The sequence below is a fragment of the Rhizomucor pusillus genome (genome assembly GCF_041956525.1).
Source record: "Rhizomucor pusillus strain CBS 183.67 unplaced genomic scaffold VTP01scaffold_1, whole genome shotgun sequence".
Taxonomy (NCBI): domain Eukaryota; kingdom Fungi; phylum Mucoromycota; class Mucoromycetes; order Mucorales; family Lichtheimiaceae; genus Rhizomucor; species Rhizomucor pusillus.
Genome location: NW_027192143.1, coordinates 1,663,489 through 1,685,002, shown reverse-complemented (window position 1 = coordinate 1,685,002; position 21,514 = coordinate 1,663,489). Strand labels below are relative to the sequence as shown.

At 43.8% G+C, this 21,514-nt stretch overlaps 9 protein-coding genes across 9 annotated transcripts; 4 read left to right on the top strand and 5 right to left on the bottom strand.

The window, feature by feature from the left end:
- Positions 1-13: 13 nt before the first annotated feature.
- Positions 14-1,231, bottom strand: VTP01DRAFT_729 (uncharacterized protein; the record flags this gene model as incomplete). The annotated part of the gene is made up of 6 exons (XM_069386285.1): positions 14-219; positions 274-423; positions 494-581; positions 645-819; positions 880-1,010; positions 1,064-1,231. The coding sequence occupies 6 exons, from the start codon at positions 1,229-1,231 to the stop codon at positions 14-16; spliced, it is 918 nt and encodes a 305-aa protein (XP_069245149.1).
- Positions 1,232-1,598: 367 nt separating this feature from the next.
- VTP01DRAFT_728 (uncharacterized protein) lies at positions 1,599-2,524 on the bottom strand (the record flags this gene model as incomplete). Its single annotated transcript, XM_069386274.1, has 7 exons — positions 1,599-1,648; positions 1,719-1,831; positions 1,896-1,963; positions 2,014-2,067; positions 2,124-2,177; positions 2,234-2,344; positions 2,414-2,524. 7 exons carry the CDS (start codon positions 2,522-2,524, stop codon positions 1,599-1,601), a joined length of 561 nt encoding a protein of 186 aa, XP_069245148.1.
- A 733-nt stretch (positions 2,525-3,257) lies between these two features.
- On the top strand, positions 3,258-5,013 carry VTP01DRAFT_727 (uncharacterized protein; the record flags this gene model as incomplete). Its single annotated transcript, XM_069386263.1, has 5 exons — positions 3,258-3,638; positions 3,705-3,923; positions 3,982-4,164; positions 4,228-4,633; positions 4,700-5,013. The coding sequence occupies 5 exons, from the start codon at positions 3,258-3,260 to the stop codon at positions 5,011-5,013; spliced, it is 1,503 nt and encodes a 500-aa protein (XP_069245147.1).
- A 119-nt stretch (positions 5,014-5,132) lies between these two features.
- VTP01DRAFT_726 (uncharacterized protein) lies at positions 5,133-9,428 on the bottom strand (the record flags this gene model as incomplete). The annotated part of the gene is made up of 19 exons (XM_069386252.1): positions 5,133-5,382; positions 5,450-5,621; positions 5,684-5,914; positions 5,973-6,120; positions 6,175-6,413; positions 6,478-6,691; positions 6,749-6,853; positions 6,916-7,353; positions 7,412-7,573; positions 7,637-7,810; positions 7,865-7,987; positions 8,042-8,139; positions 8,192-8,342; positions 8,405-8,639; positions 8,694-8,809; positions 8,877-8,983; positions 9,036-9,108; positions 9,166-9,267; positions 9,336-9,428. The coding sequence occupies 19 exons, from the start codon at positions 9,426-9,428 to the stop codon at positions 5,133-5,135; spliced, it is 3,231 nt and encodes a 1,076-aa protein (XP_069245146.1).
- A 432-nt stretch (positions 9,429-9,860) lies between these two features.
- On the bottom strand, positions 9,861-13,812 carry VTP01DRAFT_725 (uncharacterized protein; the record flags this gene model as incomplete). Its single annotated transcript, XM_069386241.1, has 9 exons — positions 9,861-10,141; positions 10,197-10,363; positions 10,423-10,621; positions 10,689-11,348; positions 11,405-11,527; positions 11,583-11,665; positions 11,727-13,482; positions 13,540-13,612; positions 13,672-13,812. 9 exons carry the CDS (start codon positions 13,810-13,812, stop codon positions 9,861-9,863), a joined length of 3,483 nt encoding a protein of 1,160 aa, XP_069245145.1.
- A 356-nt stretch (positions 13,813-14,168) lies between these two features.
- VTP01DRAFT_724 (uncharacterized protein) lies at positions 14,169-16,196 on the top strand (the record flags this gene model as incomplete). Its single annotated transcript, XM_069386230.1, has 4 exons — positions 14,169-14,339; positions 14,410-15,517; positions 15,603-15,880; positions 15,945-16,196. 4 exons carry the CDS (start codon positions 14,169-14,171, stop codon positions 16,194-16,196), a joined length of 1,809 nt encoding a protein of 602 aa, XP_069245144.1.
- A 228-nt stretch (positions 16,197-16,424) lies between these two features.
- Positions 16,425-17,189, top strand: VTP01DRAFT_723 (uncharacterized protein; the record flags this gene model as incomplete). The annotated part of the gene is made up of 5 exons (XM_069386219.1): positions 16,425-16,427; positions 16,482-16,562; positions 16,624-16,817; positions 16,880-16,967; positions 17,025-17,189. The coding sequence occupies 5 exons, from the start codon at positions 16,425-16,427 to the stop codon at positions 17,187-17,189; spliced, it is 531 nt and encodes a 176-aa protein (XP_069245143.1).
- Positions 17,190-17,230: 41 nt separating this feature from the next.
- Positions 17,231-19,155, top strand: VTP01DRAFT_722 (uncharacterized protein; the record flags this gene model as incomplete). The annotated part of the gene is made up of 11 exons (XM_069386208.1): positions 17,231-17,260; positions 17,328-17,423; positions 17,479-17,552; positions 17,611-17,689; positions 17,751-17,975; positions 18,036-18,323; positions 18,462-18,471; positions 18,521-18,626; positions 18,681-18,812; positions 18,873-19,056; positions 19,111-19,155. The coding sequence occupies 11 exons, from the start codon at positions 17,231-17,233 to the stop codon at positions 19,153-19,155; spliced, it is 1,269 nt and encodes a 422-aa protein (XP_069245142.1).
- Positions 19,156-19,297: 142 nt separating this feature from the next.
- On the bottom strand, positions 19,298-21,469 carry VTP01DRAFT_721 (uncharacterized protein; the record flags this gene model as incomplete). Its single annotated transcript, XM_069386197.1, has 8 exons — positions 19,298-19,519; positions 19,588-19,876; positions 19,939-20,036; positions 20,087-20,714; positions 20,770-20,852; positions 20,920-21,235; positions 21,289-21,355; positions 21,412-21,469. The coding sequence occupies 8 exons, from the start codon at positions 21,467-21,469 to the stop codon at positions 19,298-19,300; spliced, it is 1,761 nt and encodes a 586-aa protein (XP_069245141.1).
- Between the last annotated feature and the right edge of the window lie 45 nt (positions 21,470-21,514).

Genomic DNA, 21,514 nt, shown 5'->3' with positions numbered 1-21,514 from the left:
AAAGCTGCTCCTTTCATTTTGACGATCTTTTGCAAATTACAAGGTGCAGAAAATTGTCAGCAAAGGACATGTTCTGTGACATCCAAGCTATAGGGGTATCTAATGGTATAGATATTCCGTGAATGACAACCGACGCCGGGGCTTGCGCCTCATGTGTGTCAGGAGGAAATACGTCTGGCAATATTTCGTTCAGCACACTGCCTAGTGATCTAGTATCATCTACAGTGACATGGTCAGCGCTTTCTGAGATTGGTATGCAAATGCTAGACTTGCCTTCTTGACCCGCTTTGGTGTACGACACCGGTTCCTGGATCACCGGGCACTGTTCTGGTAAATAAAGTCGCAGTGGTATATTACGCAAGGTTTGACCGTTTACGTCATTTATTAGTCGTTTGTTGACATCCCAATAGTCGTCGTAGGAGTCTAAGTAGGTCAATAATAAAGAAAAGATTATATCAAATCATTCGTATTATCACCATGAGCCGCTTGATACCTTTGGTTAAAGACTCCCAAAGCTGGGATTGATCCTTCTTGGAAAGGTTCATTACTCGCTTTGTTGATCCATATCGAAGAAAATCTGCCTACATCCCGCGTAAGTACCTGCAACAGCAAACGTGGAGTAAAAAGCGAAAATATGGCTTTACCTCTTTAATCATGGACATGAATGCATCCTGCGCTGCTTCCACAGACGGCGACCTAAGCAATTTGTCGGTCGGGAAGTTCGTTAGACGGATATTGATCCGCCAGGGCAGTGGTGTCCGCCGTGTATTCTCATCCGTATACATAAGCAGGTCATGTAAAAGACCTATCGGATAATGCCTGACTCCATCAAACATTTATTCTCCAATACTTGGGAAGCGTCACGTTGCTGCGTCTTACCATTTTAATGGTTCATTATCGTACTCATACCATATGGTGCGATTATCATCTGGGTCCGAAAGCAGACTCTTAAGTATAGGCCGCAGTCGCTCTGTCAGCTGGGGCAGGTAGGATTGCCTCGCTGCCTCGATCTGGAGCGATTGTAAGCAAGTGTCTCGAGATTTCGAACAGGGCAGATACAAACGAGGATAGGTTTAGCAAAGTACTCGTCCTTTTTGAGCTCTGCGGTTTCGTCCGAAACGAAGGAAAGGGCCAGGGGAAGTTTCCCATTCCATACGGATTTCGCAACGTCTGTATCAAACAACGACATGTGCTGGGATTTCTCCTTCAGCATTGCAGCTGACATTCCCATTTGGAGGTCAGTGGGGGGAAATGCAGCCCAAAATAGGGCCCCGTTTTGTATAAGTAACAATGAAGATGAATCAATAAAATTCGTATAAATATGAGGAAAATTCTCCCGTATAGTTATCAGAAGCAGGAAAAGGTGTTTTTTGCAGGCCCAATGGGTGTAATATCATGCCTGGAAGCGAAGAGTGGCCGTGTTTCCAAAGAAGGTAACCAGCAATCCGTGTTAGTTTCATTATGCCAACTCTGCGGGATAGACTATATAACCCTTTTTCTAGATGATGACACAGAAAGAAACACAATGGAAAATAAGGAGTGCATGCAACTATTTTTTTTTTTTTAAAAAAAATACTGTGTGGAAATCTACCGAGAAGCTACAACAGTTTTAAATGGCCAGTAACTTGATCAATCAGTTCCACCGGGCCTATGAAATATATGCACTAGTCAGGTAACGCGGATCTTATGAACATACACCTGAAAATGCAAAACTTTACCTGGTCCTATACCTAGAACCGTCCGGGAACCAGCGGCGATCTGGGTTCTGCCTGCATCGCAGATACTCTGCGCAGTCAAGTTCAAGCTAAGTGCAACCGCTTGTAATTCAAGCCTATATTGAGGACAAAAAGGCCATTAAAGTCGTTTCTTCGTCGGTGTATGACATCGTATCTTACATAATTTCCTCGCTGTTGCATTTCAACGCCACTTTGGCTTGACCTGAACGTTCCCATTTTTGAAGTACCTGCATAGCATTAGAATCTCCATCGACCGTGTTGCCATTTTCTGTTATACCTCTGGATTTGATGATTTGGCAGCCTTGTAGCAGGCTAAAGTCGCGTGTCCACACTAAGTAATGTTCATAACAGGGTTCTGATTTTCTCTTTATGCATTCTATTCTTTACCTGAGCCGCGATCTTGCCTTTGGTCATTCCAAGATCAGTTCTGACGACGAGTACCTGCAAAGAAAAAGAGGTCAAGCAAGCGTATAATCTCAATCGTGGTTTCTCGTTACCATTTTATAGTCTTGGAACTTGCTAGCATCAACTTTGCCGGAAGGCAACGGGTCCAGTTCATCGTCCTCCCCCTCCTCGTTTCCTTCTTCCTTTACATTGGCGATTGTCGTCTAGAGTGACATATGGATATCGTCAACGATCAGCCTCAGACGTTTCGTGTCACAGCTAACGTCGCTTACAATTGACTTGCGCCCAATCCAGATACCGGTCAGAAGCGCAATGAGAACCGTTGCAGTGACCTGGAGGGAAGGTAACACATAGAATATTTCGCGTTTGGCTTCGATCGGCATGGATGGGAGGAGCCCTTGGTTACTGAGAGTACGCAAATTTCTCCTCCCGCAAAAATGGCGCTTCTGGCTGCCAATGGCACTGCTCGAACTTGCGGAAAAAGGCTGTTGATCCGTTGGATAACGATTGTGTAGTCGATGATTGTCAGGATGGAAGGCAAGTGCTCCATACAACATCAAATGTAGAAATCAATTGCACCATAAACAAGAGGCCGGTGTCCGATCTATGTGCTCTAATTATGCTCACAACTCTTGATGTACTCAATATTCCGCGCATCGATACGATGCCAAGCCAGATAAATTCCAATTAACCGTCTTTGTTTTCAGCTCTTAGCACGTGTGACGATCTTTGCGAACAGCTTGTCCTACACAAATCATTCATATCCAGTAGATCGCTTTGAATGCCCCGTTTGTTTCGACGCTGGAAAAGACTTAGAAACTATATGTGCCTTCCATGTAGTTAATCAAAATCACTTGTCTAAGAAGTCTTCATGCGAAACGCATAGGAACTTCGAACTATGATTACTTTGAAATTGAACCAGAAGCGCTGCTCTTTACATCTGTCTTCCTATCTATTCAATCCATCGTTTTCTTGGGCGCACGCTGCTCGTGCAAAATTCATACCCAGTCAAGGCAAAAGGCACAGCAATCTCTTTAAATTCAGTACAGTCCGTTACACTACCTTTTTTTTCTTCACCTCTTTTTCCGTAAATGCGGCGATCGCTGCTTCTTTGCCATGAAGGCCTACAAAACTCACCCAAACGAAGAACGACCACTGTCGCTGGCCGCTTCCCAGGACTTTTCTCTGCATGTGAACGACCGTGATTCGCCCAACTCGAATGAAAAGATCGAAGAAGGTCTTGATAGCACAACCGCGGCGCATTCTGCAAGCCGGGATACAGACACCTTGTATCGGTTCCCCAGCGTGAAACCCGACGAGAACGGTGCTGTCAACGCTGCAGCGCTTTCTTCGTACATACACCATCACGACGAATCCGAATATTCGCCTGAGCATACTCTAGAACGACAATATACAGCTCGCCTGGATGATCTGTTGGAGAGTACCGAAAAGCGACCAGGAGGAAGACGATACAGTGTGTATGGAGACCACGTGCGTGTAAGAACAGAATGACTTTCCACAGAGATAAAAAGGGCACGTTCTGATGCCGTCTGGTTCTTGCAGGATCCATCTCTTGTAAATGCCAATGTCGAGCGTTTTGTATTTTACTCAGCCAATATGGGAACCATCAAGAGCGTTTCGTTACGTGATCTTTTAACAAAATATCCTGTCTGTAATGAAAAAGAACAAGTGAAAAACGTTGCACAGATGCTGCTCGAAACGAGCAATTGGTGGCTGGATATTTTTGCCGCCTCCGACGAAGAGATGCGAGCATTGAGCAAGGTATGTTTAGATATTTCCATACTTCAAAACGCGATTGCCGAACAGTTTGCCTTGCCAGATTTTTCGAATTCATCCTCTTACGACGGAAGACATCCAGACGCAAGAATCGCGTGAAAAATGCGAAATATTCCAAAATTACATGTTTATTTGTTTTAGAAGTTTCAATCATGACTCTTACAGTGCAGAGTTCTTAGAGGCAATCAACTTCTACATTATTGTATTCAAAACTGGTGTACTCACAGTAAGTTATACCGGATATTGATTAGTGTGATTCTTCTTTCGCTAAGCTAGGGTTATTGCCTAGTTCCATTTTCAACCATTACCCCATCCGCATAATGTACGACGTCGCATCCACCAGCTGAAAGAATTCATTCATGTTACTCCCGAATGGATCAACTATGCATTGATTGACGACATCACCGATAGTTTTGCTCCACTTATTCAGCACACGGAATTAGAGGTCGACTCTATCGACGATCTAGTACTCGTGCTTAGTGGCTCGGAACAAGCCGATTTGCTGCGTCGCTTGGGTAGTTGCCGCAAGACCGTCATGCAGCTTTTGCGATTGCTGGGCCCAAAGGCGGATGTTGTTCGTAGTCTCATCAAGCGATACAGCGATAAAGCCAAAGAATTCGAGTACGAGCAGAAGAATGCGCGGCAGGTGCGCAAAGTGCAGCATGAAGTCACCCTATACCTTGGTGACATCCAAGGTGAGTTTCGATGAGCCATCTTCGCCTCAGTTTGAAAGATAAACTAAATGGCGCCATGTTTTACAGATCATATTTTGACCATGTTGCAAAACGTCAGTCACTACGACCACACTTTGGGCCGAGCCCACCGTGTTTACCTCGATCAGATATCCATCGAGTTGTCTCAGGCAGGCAACACAACAAACGACATGATCAATCGTCTCACTTTTTTGGCCACGGTGGTCGTTCCACTGAACTTGGTTGCTGGTCTGTGGGGTATGAACGTCCGAGTTCCAGGCCAAGATGAACAGGACCTAGTCTGGTTCTTTTGGATAGTCATGGGAATGTTTCTTTATATTGTGGGCATGGTTGGCCTGGGTAAACGCTATGGGTTTATATAGACCACTACTGAATGCCAGTCAATAATAATTATTATTATTCATTTTCACTGATTTCGTTTTATTATTATGCGCATATGGAGAAATATCGTGTTTTTGAAATTTTCAGGGGAAGGAAAAGTCTACAAATCGTCTTCGTCCATTGTAGCCGGTAACTCTGATGGTTTAACCATACCAGGGATGCTAAGTGCCTTCTCGCGTTCTGCCTTTCGCTTCGCCTCCATCTCAGCTTCTTTTTCTTCCAGATACAGCTCTGCATTTTCGCCAGCAAATTCCTTGAGCTGGATAAGGAAATCACGGACCTCAAGCTTGAATTTGGCAGGAACATTGTTGTATTCGAACATGGCCATCACAAACACCTTGATTTGTCCACTAGAATCACACATTTGCTGTCAGTTTTTCTGGTTGTTTCCAAACATTAAATGTCATCAAAGTATACCTTTGTAAGTGAGGGAATGCATTTTGCAGAAGAGTTGTGATGTACTGTTCCAGGAACTGTGCATTTGATATACTTGGATCTTGCACTTGGGAAGCATCCAATGGAACGGTAATTCGGTTCGTCGTCACTAGGTTGAAGAGTAGCGCTAATACTTCCGTTTGGCCCTTGAAGCCTACATTTGAAAAAGCAGTGAGATAATTATATCCATTGTAATGATATCTGTAAAGAACTTACCGCTCTTGTGATCTCGATCCGTCAAGACAAAGAAGATATCCTGAAGCAAGCTGAGATAGTATGATTGATAGAAAGCACCAGCAATGGCAGGGTCCGTCTTGCTAAAGTTCTCAATAAGTTCGTAGCAAAGTTGGAGACCGATATCTGCAATGTCGCGCATTGTGTGCTTGAAGCCCCAGACAGCGCTGTCAATGAATAATTTGAACTGGGCAGCAGGAAGTTCGAGTAATGCTGAGAAAAAAATAGGTTAAGGATGTACATGAACATTGCATCGTGTTTGTAAGCGTACCTGGGAAGCAATGCTTGTTGATAGCTTGCAGCAAGGTATAGAAACCGAAACGGTGCTCAGGATATTCAGCGAAATCTTTAGTAATCATATTCAATGTCGGCTCAAAAGTAGCTTCCAACATTGCGGGAACGCGAGGAGTCATTAAAGCCTACAGATATAAGATTAGGTATGTATGGGCTTCATTGTTGTCGTTCATACATACACCAAGCTTATTGACCATCGTCGCAAGGACATTCAGAACTTCAGCCTCTCTGGTGATATCCACACTCTCGCGATAGTCTAAAAGCACGGCTTCGAAGAAGGGGCCGATCATATTCTGGTCGACGGATGCCATGTCCTCGGCTTGCTCAATGTAATTGTCAATGAGCTTAAGGATTTCCTTCTTAATCGCTCTTAGACCTCGGACCTTTGGTGTCTTTGTAGCGTTTGGTACAAGTGCACCTAAATCGTTTTCCACATCAGCTTCTACCGCATTTCATAATATAAGTTTGAATCATTGACTTACCTCCTTGAACAACATTTTGTGAAACGAGCTTGCCAACGATGTCGTATAATGACAAGAGATCAATGTAAATTTTGCTCAGCTGGATGATGTATGCAGGACCCACGGAGTTGCATGCAGCGACATTAGTTTTGAGAACATTGACCAAGATCTTGATCTCATTAGGGTTGTTTAAAACATCAACATTTTGCTTGGCTTGCTCCAAAATGTTGGTCCACTGTACCAGTAAATTTCTCAGTTTCTGAATTCATAAATGGATGGAGTGCATACTTACGGCTGCGTTAGGAAGCTGCATGTAATTGGCCATTAAACGTTCTTGAACTGCCTTGTTCTGCTGTGCAGAAATCATGTAACCAACAGCTTCGTAGAAGGTATGAATCTAAACAAACCGAGACAAACCTTAAAATCTGACTTCATCTTTGGTAATCAGTACTGTCATACCTGCTGTGGTGAAAGGTCTGAAGTAGTGCTCTCGATCGTCTCCAAAATCTCGTCTATGAAAGGTCGCACTTCACCGGGCTTCTGTTCGACAAAGTGCTTCTTACACTTTTGGGCAATCTTGATGAAAGTGTCACAAGCCATATCTTGTACACCTTCATGCAATTCATGCATAAATTCAAAAAGTTTGTTTACAACGGTCTTGAGGAATTTCCAGTGTGCCTTCAGGAAACGAGGATATTGACCGACGGTGTACATGATGTTCGAGGCCACAACAGCCTTGTTATCCTTGCCACTCTTTCTTTCACATAAGCTAAGCAATTCCTTGATGACGGTCACCAAGAATCGCTTTTCCGTTTCTTCATTCATCGCACCCGAGATGGAACCGATAGCCCAACATAATTTGTTAAGGTTCTGCCAGGACCACTCGCTGCCGTCCATCTAATTATGTTCCTTGTCAGGACTACACGAGCATATATGGAACATTGTACTACTTTACCTGTCTGGCAAGTTTGTGTGTCATGATTTCTTCAGTATCTTGGACATCTAGATTGGTCAGATATACCAAAACTTCCTTCATGCTCTTGTACAGCACAATGGTATCGCTTTCCTTGACAAATTCTCGTACAATTTCACCTTCGTCATTTTCAACTACCAGCACCTAATACAACTCTCATTAGCACGATCAAATTCATTTCGGTAGTTCTTGCTCTTTCTGACTCACTTCTTCTGGTTTCACCATGCGCTCAATCATGACTGTTCTCAAACTTGACAAGACATTGGAATACAGTCGTTTCCGAGGAGGCATATCAGCACCAGGCTGTTGGCCATACATGGACATGTTCAGAAGCGACATTTCATTCTGCGAACGCTTGACTTCTTCGAACAACTCTTGAACCTAATGAACTACGTTAGATATTGATATCGCAGCTGCATTGTCAAAAATACTGACCAGCTTTGCCCAGTACTCCAAGCAAATCTTGAAAATTTCACGATCCTCTACGCAAGAGATTTTGATCAAGTAATAGTGACCGTTCAATAGTGAATTGTGCACGTTTGGATATTGCTCCAATACCTATAATTAAATGATTGAGTAAGAAGCCCTAAGAATAAATATCAAAGCGCTTACTCTCAGATGCGAACTGAGGAAGCTTGTTAAGAATAGTGCCAGGTTTTGGACGAATTCCTGATCATCATCGTTGCTGGTCTCATATATCTGGGCAATATCTATCGGCAGAAGTTAGCAGGTGCTATTTGCTGAGCATATAGATATACTTACCGATGCTAGGCGCAATCATTTTATTGATTGCAGTCATGACACTCAGGAATAGATTGACGAGCTTTTCATGATACTGTGCATCCACCTTTAAACTGCCAATTTCCGTTAAGCATTTCAGCGTTACATTTCGGAATTGTGGTTCTTCAAAGAACTATAGAAACCATTAGTTTTATGGCAATTAAAGCATGAAAATTGAATAATCATGACACAAACCCGGTTGCGGAGTGTATCGATAAGATCGGTTGTGAAGATGTATCCGAGAGGAATCCAATTTAGGAAACGTAGCAAGGTTTCCAACGTAGCTTTGATCAAGCTGGGCTTTTGAGCCTTATCGAGCACTTCTTTACATAGCTGATAAATCTCAGTGAACTCGGCACACATTTGATTTCTGAGGTTGGATGTCTTGAGCTGGGTCATTTGCTCCGCTGAATAATCAAAGATTTCCTCACTACAAAAAGCTGTGTTAAGAGGATAGCAGTTTACTGCATTCATTCACACGAACCTCAATAGTTTGAGAATGGCCATGTTGTTTTCACATAGAGAGAGGTTAGACTTGCTGGATGCCACAATCTCAGGGATGAAAGATGGCCAATTTCTCGGCCAATCCTGCTTCAATATCTAACAGAACTCGACGTGTTACATTTCCTAGTTTACTAATCGCTCTGTTTCCATTTTTTAATTCTACCTGGACTAACACCATATTCAACTTGTTGATATACGTGCGTTCCTTATGGAGTGAAGTTTCATCCGAGGACACCTTGATGATGACTTCGACGACGAACGACCGGATAGCTGCATAATTCTTGTCAGCGATAATTTAGCGAGATCTATAAGGTTTACATACCATTACGACTGTCTGGAAGAAGAGTATTCCATCGGGTTTGGATGAATTTCTCAAGGATTTGCAACGCGATAAACTATATCATACTCGTTCCAGGGCGTGCTTTTTTGACCTCTGAGTAAGGTACACGTACCTTAGTTTGTGGAACAGTCGAACGATCGAGAATGCTGTCTACTCTCTGCCAAGCATCCTCATGATCCTGAAATTGCGTCAGGAGCTGTTGCGCCATTTTTTGCTGTAAACCCGTTGAACAATGATTAGTGCCAGGTTCGCAAATGGAAAGAATGGTAGCATAGCACTTACATCGTCGCCGCTGCCTCCGTAGAAGGTAAGCACGACCTGATCAAGCACGGAAACGTCCAACTCTTTGCTGAAGTCTAGAATGCTTTCGGCCATGAAGAACGCTTATCCTGTGTGCGAACGCGCCGCATTGGTTCCTTTTCACTCTGCGCCAGATGCCGCATCGCTCTAATCCCGATTTCAAAGTCACGATAGAGTGCTTCCTTTGGTTTCTAACACATGCGCCCCTATCCATCTGTTGGTTGGTATTGACTTACTCAAATATGCCCTACAATATATATCGTAGAAAACATACATTAATTCAGAGATATGGCAAAAACGATGTGATTCAGTCGTCCTGTGGATTTAAGATTGAAGCCAATACAAACTTGTAGGAGTAGCATAAAATGTGACATCTCATTTCCCTCAAGTTTTCGCAGGGGCAGCTACGCAGCTTTTACATTGTAGATGCGACAAATGAAGTACGTTATATTGGATATTGAAAAGGAGTATACATCGGCCTTAGAGTACAACGGTTTTACAGAGAGATTAAAATTCCCACCATTTCTTCTTTGCTTGCCGCTCGTTATATTCGCGGACAGCTTTGAGGAAATCTCCAGATGCGTGGCTCATATCTTCAAACTTTGCTTGGAGTTGGTCAAGCTTTTCGCCACGTTCATTCATCTTATTTCCAAGCTCTTGGAAGACGTTGCCCATCTTGGCGCCTTGATTGCTGTTAGAAGTCTTTGCAGCGGACGCTTCTCCAGCCTGTCGATGATCCATTGTCCGTTCTCCTGCTTCGGTGTGCGGTACTCTTGTTATTTTACCAACTAATTGCTCATGTTAGCTTAGGTTCCATAATTATGCTAACGGCATTGTCCCTACATATGGTATCTAATTCTGATATTGTAACAGGTCCCTTTTGGAAAGCTTCTTGAACAGCACCAAGCCATGTTTTCTTGGTGCGCTGCTGCCCGCTGCTATTTGCGAGCGATGGATGAGGTGGTAGGACTCTTTCAGGGTTATGCAAAATCACGGATTCTCCACAAGGCCTGTGTGTAATGGTAAGTCGAAAAGAAACAACCCTAAATCCATTCAAAATTATACATACATGCTATTCTGTAATAGCACAATGCATTGTCCAAGTTGAAGCCCGCCTGCCATGAAAAGAAGGCGTCCGTCACTGCTAAGTGACAAACTTTGCAGTGGAACGTGCTGTGGTAGCTCCACTCTTGCAATAGGTTGGAGGTGTGGAAGGGACATTGCAACAACGTGGCCGTTATTGAGAACAATTACTAAGCAAGTAGCACCTAACAGTATTATGCAAATTCAGCAAACCTATTGTTATGCGTTCTATCATGTCCTTCCAGAGCATACCTTCTGTTTGCATAATTTTAGACCTAATGATTTCTTCGTTCTCTGTCTCGCCTTCAATTGCATGCACGTCTGTATGGAAGAGACGAACGTTGTAACCCATCAACACTGCTGAGACGGAGGTTTTCGAAGCGATGATCAAAAGATGTGGATCTGCTTGTTGTTGATAATCCCATTTAGAACCTGCATTGCGCTTCGTTTGCGATATCTCCCCTGGTTCTTCAGCAACTTGCGTGGGCATAGGTGGCGGCTCATCATCCCTGCTATTTCTTCGCTTTGCAGATTTTGAGAATTTCCTGGTCGTTTTCCGTAAAAGCGATGTCGCTGACTTTTCGCTCTTGGTGCTCGCCGCATCGTCCCCTTTTTTTGCCGTGTAATCCTGCAAATTTCGAGGCGGCGTTTGCTGATCCTGCTCACTGATCGTCGCCGATTCCTTTTCTTCTTCTTGAACACTGCGTTTTTGCTTCTGCTGCTCCAGCTTTTCGATATCAAGAATTCGCTGTATTGGACCCTCAAGGTTGATCACAGCCAAATCTATTATATCATTGCTAGTCACGGTTGGCAGGACGACGGCATTCTGATTAGCATCTCCGTTAAGCATTGGCACTTGGTAGATTCGACCATCATTGAAGCCAATCAAAACTTGAGGAGATGTACGTGCATCTAAAATACAACGGTTAACCTTTGAAGTACGTTTACGTAGCAGATCGTTTGCGTACAATCTTTAGAATCATATGTCTGGTAAACATTTATGCAAGTGATCGTAGCAGTCAGCTTTAGCTCATTTTGATTGCCTTCTGAGGTTTCCTGCTTGTCCGCTGTTCCGGGACCATTTATTAAGCCTACAGTAGTAACATGTTAGCGATTATTAGCACCTCTCCGACGACGATTACTTGCCATTGGTATCCAAGGAGAATGTTATGTGGCCAGTCGTAGTATTCACAATGTAAACTTTGTTATCCATGTTGGCAAACGCTAGTCTGATGATCTAGAGTTAATCGATAAAATTCTTACCGCCGCTGTGCAGTGTACACTACTTACAACTCGTCCGTGATATAGCGAAATTGTGTAAACTTTGCAGTAGAATCAAGGCTGATTTGCAGCTTGAAGCTAAATGCAGACGATGTTGCTTGATTCATAAACTTGACGTGTATATCACTGGTAGGTTCTGCGTTCTGGGATTCAGTAACTTCTGGTTCAGAATGTTCGGAACCAGATCCATCGCTCTTTGTCTGCTCAGCGCTTTCTTCCTGTACTGCAAGAGAACGCGAATCATCGCTTTCGTTTTCCACTGCATTCTCATTTTCAACAGGAGTTTGCATGTCTTCCAAAAGTTCTGAAAGTTCATCAAGCGTATCGTTGCATCCAGATGCAAGCACTTCGCTAGCTTGCGTGTCCTCACACATCAAGGGGAGATTATACACATGTATGCTTCCATTGTCGAATGCGACGGCTATCGAGCTGGACGATTGGTCCATGGTAATATGCTGAATATGGGTGTTTGCACTGTTCAATTGATCTCTGCAGGATATAGTCAAATGTGGTAATGGTCGAAGACTGGTATATGAAGCATCCCAAAAGCGGATAATGTCGCGTTCATGCACTGTGATAAGAATATCGTTGGATGGTATGCGATATACATGACCTGAACCAGCCGCACCGCCAGCAAGCGGCAAGAAGCGTGGTGGGGCGCCATTGTTGACAGGTGCGGTCATACGTTGAAAGGTATCTACTGTAATGTTGGTGTAATGATAAGCACTGCTAAAAGGCGGGTCTAGGAACTGCAATGCCGGTGGTAATTCAAGCTCTGGATAACCGTGGTCGATTCCGTACGCTCGTAAGGCACCATCGCTGCCAATAATTGCCACTCCTAGTGGATCTTTGCTTCCAGAATAGTATGGCCCGCTGCTTAGCAGGATGAAATTGGATATATCCACCGGAGTTGGCAAAATCGTCTGCTTCCTTGCGTCACGGACATCTCCATCCATGGCGAATTCCAATATGTGGATACCGTGTATATCGGGTAAACTTGCACCTCCTGCGATAGCAAGAAAAGATTTGCGTGCTGCATCATCAAAGTACCACATGAGCTGTGAAATCGGTTCTCCGTGTTCATCTGCAGGCGAGGTCGTTGGACACGCCTGGAAAACTTTTCGAGACAATATGGGCTTATGATCAGATCGGATGTCCCACATGTGCATATATCCATCGTTATATCCTGCCATAAACCGGTTTCCACATGGATTCCAAGCAAAGCAGGTTAGTCTGCCGCGATATTTTGTCCGATCTAGCACAAATATTCGTTTGACTGTCTGCTCTCGTACAGACCACATGAATACAGCTGCTGGATATCCAATCAGGACAGTATTGAGATCTGTTGGATGCATCTGAATAGCTATCACTTGACTTCCAGCACGATCGTCATTGTTAATTACGGGCGTCTTTGGATCGTTCTGTATCTCGTCCAGGATAAGATCAGGGATGCCGTACGATGCAAATACACCAAGATCGATATCAAATACATCTACGTTGCCATCTGCGTATCCAACGTATACCCAATCTGTCCCAACACAATGTTCCAAACATGTAATGGCGGAAGGAGTTGAGATGGATCCTCGTGGCTTCTTCGTCCTGAGATCATACGTTGTAATAACGTTCTTGCGATCGACAGTCATCAACACAGGAGATCCGATTTTGAATTGCATATGTGTGATTTTTGCATGGTTTTGCACAGACAAATTGGCAGATACACCTCTGCCGAATATCCGTATGTAAGCATTTGATTCGGAGCCTCCAGCTGTAGTCCTAAGCTTAGCAAGCAACGTTTCATCATATTGCTACAGAGGTAATTTACCAACAGCTAACAAACTTGCAACGGGATCAAAAGCTATGCAAGATATCGTACTTGGAAGTCCATACGTGGCCATCTGATCCAAATCGCCGTTAGTCTTCTGAGATGTTTATGCTCGAGTATTGTGAGATAAACCTTCAATAACCCTATGTGAGCAGGATCCAGCTTCTCTGACAGCGAATTTTCTAAACGCTTGTCCTTTGCTAGAATGGCGCGTGCTGTAGCATTTTCTTTGGCTTTATGTGCAAATCCGGATAGTTTGTCAAAGATCGTCATGTCAGGTACATTGATGAACTTGAAGCGGAAGTTTGAAACAGAACCCGCGAATTTGGAATGGACTCAATCCCGTTTTTCCCCAATATTATTGGCCGTTCAAACCTCTGTGGAAGCACTCTTTGTTTGGAGTCTATAGCAATTTTCTGAATGTTTCCTCAATATTGGTTTATGGGTAACCATTTTTGACAGGTCGTTTCAGTCCTATTACCTTATTATCTCATGAACCCTAAGCTACCACTGTAGGCACCCACGCCACTACAGTTTGACGGAGCTGCGTGTGCGCATAAATTTCAACGAGCTTTACAGCAATTTTTTCTGGCCACCTTTTCTTTCACGACTTTTTTCTTCTTTTTACCATGCCAGACGTAAAACGTTCTCAAAACAAACAGAATCAAAAGAAGAAAAAGAAGAATCAAAATAACAAAAGGAAGCGGGGAAATAGAAAGAGTTTCAGGCATTACGATGATCCAACGGATCAAGCACAGAATGACAATGATTTCGATCAGTTATTGGACGCGTACATGGCAGTAAGTGAATAGAAATTAAGATCCAGATCCTGCATTTGACATTGAAGCGTCGATCTTGATCCCTTGGTAGAGCGACACCTCAAACAAAGCTGCAAGCCAATCTAGCGACAAAGCATCCACCCAGATCGGTGTCAAAAGGAAGACGATCGACGACGAGGCACCCAGTGGCAATCTGGGGAAGAAGCCTGCACTGGGTGAACACGACACGAAGATCGTTCCTGTCTCGAAGCCATACGGCCAGTCTGAGAAGATCGAACTTGACTTTGATGCTCTCCTTGCACCTCACGTAGAACGTCACGTGCAGTCTGCTGTTTCCAGTCAACCAATATCCACTGTCCCAGGAGAGGAAACAGTGCCTGCTCAACATGAGGATGAGAATAAGGAGAAGTCTATCGATCAACAGAAACGTCAGGCTGAAATCCCTCCCGGTCTTGGATCCTCTTCGAAAGATAAATCAGATCTTTCTAATCCCACTCGAGCTCCAGCTATACCTACTTCTGAGAACGTGGAAAAGCGGGAACCAGTATATCAAACGAAGCCTGACGACACATCTGCCTCGAAGCAGCATCTTCAGCCTGCGATTGATTTCGATTTCGATGCACTGCTTGCACCCTACCAGAATGGTCAGTCCCAACTTATCAATCCGACACTATCTGCAAAAATTGTCGACACAACTAGTCAGGTTTCACCTGATATTGACAATGTAAAGAAGTCCTCTGACGGTGATACAATGGAAAGGCGTCCGGATCAGCAGTTACCAAGCCCACTCGAGCACCAACCTACTGCAAATACTGTTCCTCAAAAGACAATCTCAGCAAACCATCAGCCTACTGTAAACAATATTCCTCAAGAGACAATCTCAGCACAGTGCCAATCTGTTGTGAATACCGTTCCTCAGAATACAGTCTCGGCATCTCAGGGACATTCTAAGCAATATACCATTACAGATCACACGGCAGACGCAACTAACATTTCATCGAAAAGTCCATCCCACACTGGGCTGAAAAGGAAAGCGAGCGATGCTGTCAAAGTTGACGATAGGAAGCCGAAGAAAACGACGACTGATCGAGCAAAGACAGGAATCGTTGGAATTCCAGATAGGACGTCTGGCACTGGCCATACGACACCTGTGGCGAACAATGTTCCTCCAAAGGATCTATTATATGTGGCACAACAAGGTAAAGTCCCTTGTTTTTATCCTATTCTAAAAAGAAGTCAGAGAGATTGTAATGGGACAATGTACTGATACATCAGCAAATATAGTCGGTATGGAAATTCTCAAGGAGAATGTACCAGGGCAAGTGGACAAGCGAACAAGACAGCCAAATATGAAGAAGAACAAGAAGGAACATAAGAAGGCAGAAAAGGAAGCTGAAGAGAAACGGGAGAAACCCAATATTGTATGCAGATTTTACAGACAAGGTCGTTGCAACAAAGGTGATGACTGCCCCTTCCGACATGAGGGCAGTGCGCTTCCGATTGTATGCAAGTATTTCAAGACAAATAGCTGCTATAAGGGCGCAAATTGCCCATTTTCTCACGTAAGTCATTGTATAATTATCAACTATATTTGAGCTGCTTTAGTTATTGAAATTATGCGCGTAGGACTTGAAACTGGAACCTTGCCGCTTCTACCACATAGATGGAATCTGCAAATCTGGTGATGGCTGCCCATTTTCCCACGACGTGCTAACTCCAGAGATGCTTGCACGCTTGCGGGAGATGACTGGTCCCTGTAAATACTTCCATCTAAAAGGAAACTGTCAATACGGCGACAACTGTGGATTCTCGCACGATCCTCTGAATGATCACGAATATGAAAAGCTCGAAGCAGAAAACAAGGACTTTCTAACTTGAGAAATTTCACAGATGAAAATAATAAAGCTATTGACGTATCTAACTGTATAGTGATATATATGCAAACTTTTGCAGGTCATTAAACACCAACCGCAATATGCTATTTTGGTAAATGTCTTTCCAAGTGTTGATAAACTGTATCACGACCACTGCCTTACATGGAATTGCAAGCCAGCCTGGGCATTCGTTATCAATTGAGTATCCGCGTTCTCCTTTCACTAGATCCTCATGGTACGACGCCCTAATCATCATCTTATGGCAAAGCTGACACATATCCTGCCTTAGGCCAACGCTTCCTCGAAGAAAGTAGCTGCTGCAAACACTCGGACTCTCGAAAACTTGCGGAAAGGGTTCGCGATTGTACATGTATGTTAGGACAAGCAGTTCGCCATTTGGGCCGTGACACGATCTAATCGAATTCAAATAGATTTTGTACTTTGCATGGCGTATTATATATCACTGGCAGACATTCTATACGTCTCAACTTGTACTTTACATTCTCTCTTCGGGTGTATCTCTATTCTTGTACAGTATACTTGAGCAGTCGGGCAGGCCCCGTTACGATGCTGCGGGAGCACTTATTACGAGTGGAGAGGATTTGAACGCGGAAGGCTTGACAGCGTAAGAATCTGTTGTATATGAAAAGCATTGCATTCATGTCGATTCTTACGGAATGGCTTTAGCTACATGTTTGATATTATTTATATCACCTGGTTTGTGCAGTGCATGACAGCTTTTGTATCCTCCAAGTTTTGGTACACATACTTGGTGGTATGAGAATTATAAAATCAATTGTGGGCTGGAGATGAACACTTATTTGTGTACTAGATACCGGCTTACGCAGTATACAAAATTGGACCGATGGCAATGCAGTATCTCAGGGCAGCCAACGCAGGCCAAGGTATGGGTGCCGAAGCCTCAGGAAGCAAGTCTAAGAGACAAGCAAAGCTCGAAAAGCGAGGCAACAGAGCGCAAGTCAAATACGTACGCTAGCGGGTTTTTTGTGCCCCGTTTTCTTTTTATTCTTTCCAACGATGCCGACATACTTGATCCAGTTTGCACAGGTGCTCACAATGACCGAATAAACTTTTATAATACTATTACTCAACGTGCGTACTTTGGCACTTTTAGTTTCATGAGGAGTTCAGACTGCCCGAGTTTGAATCGTTGGCCGATCTGGAAAAAGTCCCATTTCAATATACGAACATAGACGGCTATAGACTAGACGTACGTCTCTCACATTTCAAATTATTAGACGACTTGAAATAACTTTGGTTTCCAGAAACCATTCCTCAAGGTTGAGCTTGAGTCTGACGCTGATGCACGCAAACTTGTCAAACGGGCCATCTTGATCAAGTGAGGCGATCTACTTGCACGAGCGCTTGTATGGCTTAGCCTAACGCGCCATTATTAGGAAAATCTATGAACTATGGGGAGAAGGACCGACATATGATGTTGTCCATCAAAAGGTCAAGGAGAACCCTCAACGTTGGGTATGTGATTACCAAAAGAAGGATCATTTTTGGAAAGAGAAATTGACACAATCTCTAATAGGAAGAATACATGACAGTTTCCTTCAAATTCAAAGTGGCGGCATTCAACTCTACCGTGCAGAGAGAGGATCAGTTGGCTGTCATTAACTCGTTTGCATATTTGGGATTTAAGGGTCCTATCGAAATGAAAAACCCGGATGTCCAGTTTACTGTCCTGGAAGACTACAAGGCTGGTTCTCCGGGCAAGGAGACACCACAGCGGGAGTGGATTTACATGGGAAGAGTGGTAAGCACTTGATCTCTGGATCTATGAATACGTCGGCATTGATCCGAGTTTTTCGAAAAGGTTGCATCTGGTAGTCGAGACCTTGTATCAAAATACAATCTCAAGAAACGGAAATACCTGGGTACTACATCTATGGATGCCGAGCTTTCCCTTATAATGGCCAATCAAGCCAAGGCTGCACCTGGAAAACTAGTTTACGATCCTTTCGTCGGCACTGGAAGTTTCCTCTTTACTTGCGCCCATTTCGGTGCATACACGCTGGGATCCGATATTGATGGTCGCCAAATCCGAGGCAAAGAAGGCGCAAGCGTGAAATCAAACGTAGAACAATATCAGTTGCAAGGCAAGGTACTGGACTCACTCGTTTTTGATATATGCCATCATCCATGGCGAGTGGAAGGATGGCTGGATGCTATCGTAACAGGTGAATATTCAACCAATAAGTCAACAACGCGAGCTATTGTTGCTAATATAACTTAACTTTAGATCGTAAGTGGTAAATGATCGGATATGTTATTTATAAAAGCTGACGATGAAGGTATTAGCGCCATACGGTGTCCGTGCTGGTGCGAAAAGGCTGGGAAGAAAGGAAGATTCCAAAGTGCCTTTTTCACCATCTCCGCGTACCTATGAAGGCAAACCAATGCATACGTAAGATACAAAAATGTGACTGAAATGCTTGTACTTGCTTACATGGCTACATAGCCGAGAGGATTATTACCCACCGACAAAACCCTACGAGATGTCCGAAGTGCTGGTTGACCTGTTAAACTTTTCAGCAACCCATCTTAGATTAGGAGGGCGTTTGGTGTACTGGCTTCCAACAGTAACAGAAGAGTAAGCGGATGAAAAAGCAAATGCACAGAAGTATAAACTAACCTGTTATTGTCGAAAAAGATACGACGCGTCAGATGTACCCCAACACCCATGTATGAAGCTTATCTCGAATAGCGAACAAAACTTTGGGCAATGGGCTCGTCGATTGATTACTATGGAGAAGGTTGCTGAGTGGAAGGATGGTATAGCAATCAGTGCTAAAGAAGCTGAGCGGACGCCAGGCCATTACTTATTCCGCGAAAAGGTACATATCACTCTAGTAGCATCCAACAACTTTTGCTAACGGAAAATGCAACAGTACTTTAACTTTGGAAGAAGCACGGACGAAAAGAAAATCGAATAATCGATAATTGTATAATTGTACACTTGCAGTGATGGAAACTTGTAATACAGCACAGCCAACAACCTGTAATAAAACTAGGATGAGTAAGAATATCAGCGCCAAAATATAACTGAGCGAGTCTATAATATAAGAGTAATTGAGTTTATTTGCTAAAACCAAACAGCTTCGAGAAGAGACCACCGGATTTGCCTCCACGGGCATATAATTCGTTTGGAAATTGAATGTGGTTTGCAGCCAGATCATAAAAGAACGGCTTGCACGGAACAGGTTCGAAAGTTGGAGGGAAGTCGATCAAGTTTGGCACCTTCGAGCCATCCTTCGTTAAGTTTACAGGATAAGTATCCAGACGCTTGATCAATGGCTCCTAAACGCATCAAAAAAAAGAAAAAATTCAATCCCTGCACTTCGCTGTGGCACCGTATATAAACTTACTACTTCCTTGGAATCCAATTTCAAATCCTCCATTTGCTCTGAAAGGTCCTGCTCACGCTGGCCGTTTGCGAGATACCAAGATGCTCTTGCTTTCAAAGAGCCAACACGTAGTTGATTCTCGAAAGCGGATACATCGGCGTCTGTTATCTTTATAACAGCGCTTTCGTCGAACTGACCGCTTTGTATCAATTGTTTCGTTCGTACTGCATATGTTTGCGCAAGCTGGTAAAGTGCAACGGCTTCCGGAGTTCGATGTAAGTCAGAGTACGCCTTTGCCACATACAGGCATCTAGAAAGATAGAATTTCAGCAAACTATCAGTCAATCAAGATTCCAATATCTAGTTGCACACCTGTAACCGCGGTAGAATTGCTCTAGGACATCCAGTTCCCACTCAAAGATTCCTTCCTCATCCTTGGATATAACAATGTCTCTCAGAGACTCGATATTCTGCAGGATTCGTAAGCATATGTTATCTTCCCACTGTAAGAGAAACATACCTCCAGAATGCCGTCATACAATTTGATCATTTCTTGTGGCTTTCCTCCTTGTTTACCAAGCCCATCTGCGAGCTTCAAATTGCGCTGGATATATCGCATGGCGTGATTATGGGCCACAAATGCATTAAGCCAATCCAAATCTTCTTGCGATTTTTGCAACGTTGATGTGGCCAGCTTTGCCAGCAATTCCTTTTCTTGTTTTATAGCTTTCCTGAGCAGCTTCCGTGCATCTGTCCAATCGGACAAGACCTGATCGAATATTTCAATCGAAGCGCTCGAATCGGCCTTGTTTGATGATTCCTGTGCTCTCACAATAGCTTGAGCAAGAACATCGTTTCTGACAACAAGTCTCCTGCCACGCCACGATGTCTCCGCGAGAGTATTCGCCTTCTGCTTGCGAGTTTCCTTGTCAAGTACACTCAATTGCCGCTCGATCTCCTCAAATTCTCCTGCATTATCAGTCTTCAAGCTGGAGATCACATTGGAGATATCCGGCTGTCCTCCGGAACCAAGACGAAGTTTGTATGCGCAAAATCGAATGCTGGGATCTATGTCGTTAACAGCCGACGAATATAGCACTTCGTCCTGTGGTTCGCTGCTCGAAGCTACGAATCCATCGTAGATAGTTCTGCCCAAAAGTTAATAATCTAAGATATCATCGAACATTTATCGAAAACTCAAACCTGGCAGAGACAAAGTGCTCCAGTGCTTGCTGCCATTCTTGCTGTTCAAACAGACAGAAGCCTTTCATCAATGCCGAATATGCCTTACAAAAACGCATGTCAATATTAGCACAAAAAAGAAAGATCTATCAGAGAAAATATTGCTCATACCTTGATTTCCAAGTTTGTTTTGTTATCCGTTTCTTGCTTCTGGCACAGCTGATAGAGTGCTTCAGCGTGTTGGCTGGCCCTTTTCAACCTCTTGATGAGATGATGCTTCTTCCGGATATTCATGGTCGATGTTGATTCCTGTTTCAACTCCATAGCGTATGCCCAGGAACGTTCGACTTCATATACGCAAAGGTAAAGATAGCGTGGGTCATTGAACTTTTCTGGTAATTCTTTCTGCACGTTCTGTTTCTTGCTGTTAGGCTGCGTCAGGTTCAAAGTTTTACGAAGTCGACGAACACGATGCGTGCAATGCTCCCTATTGAAAAGGTAAAAATACAATGAAGCTTGCAGAAGCACTAGACTCCATACCGGTAGCGTTGATAATCTTGATGTCTGAGACCATGTGTCAAACGCGCATCATTGATTGTCGCCCAGACTATGAATGCTGCATCAGAATACTGATCGTGTTCCGCAAGATATTGTGAAAACTACCTGGAGCTGATAGCGGCAGAGCGGATTGTTGTTCCTGGACAGGATCGTCGACGTCCATGGTCGAGATGTTCAAGTGCGGAAGTGCTGCAAGTGAAAAGTGGCG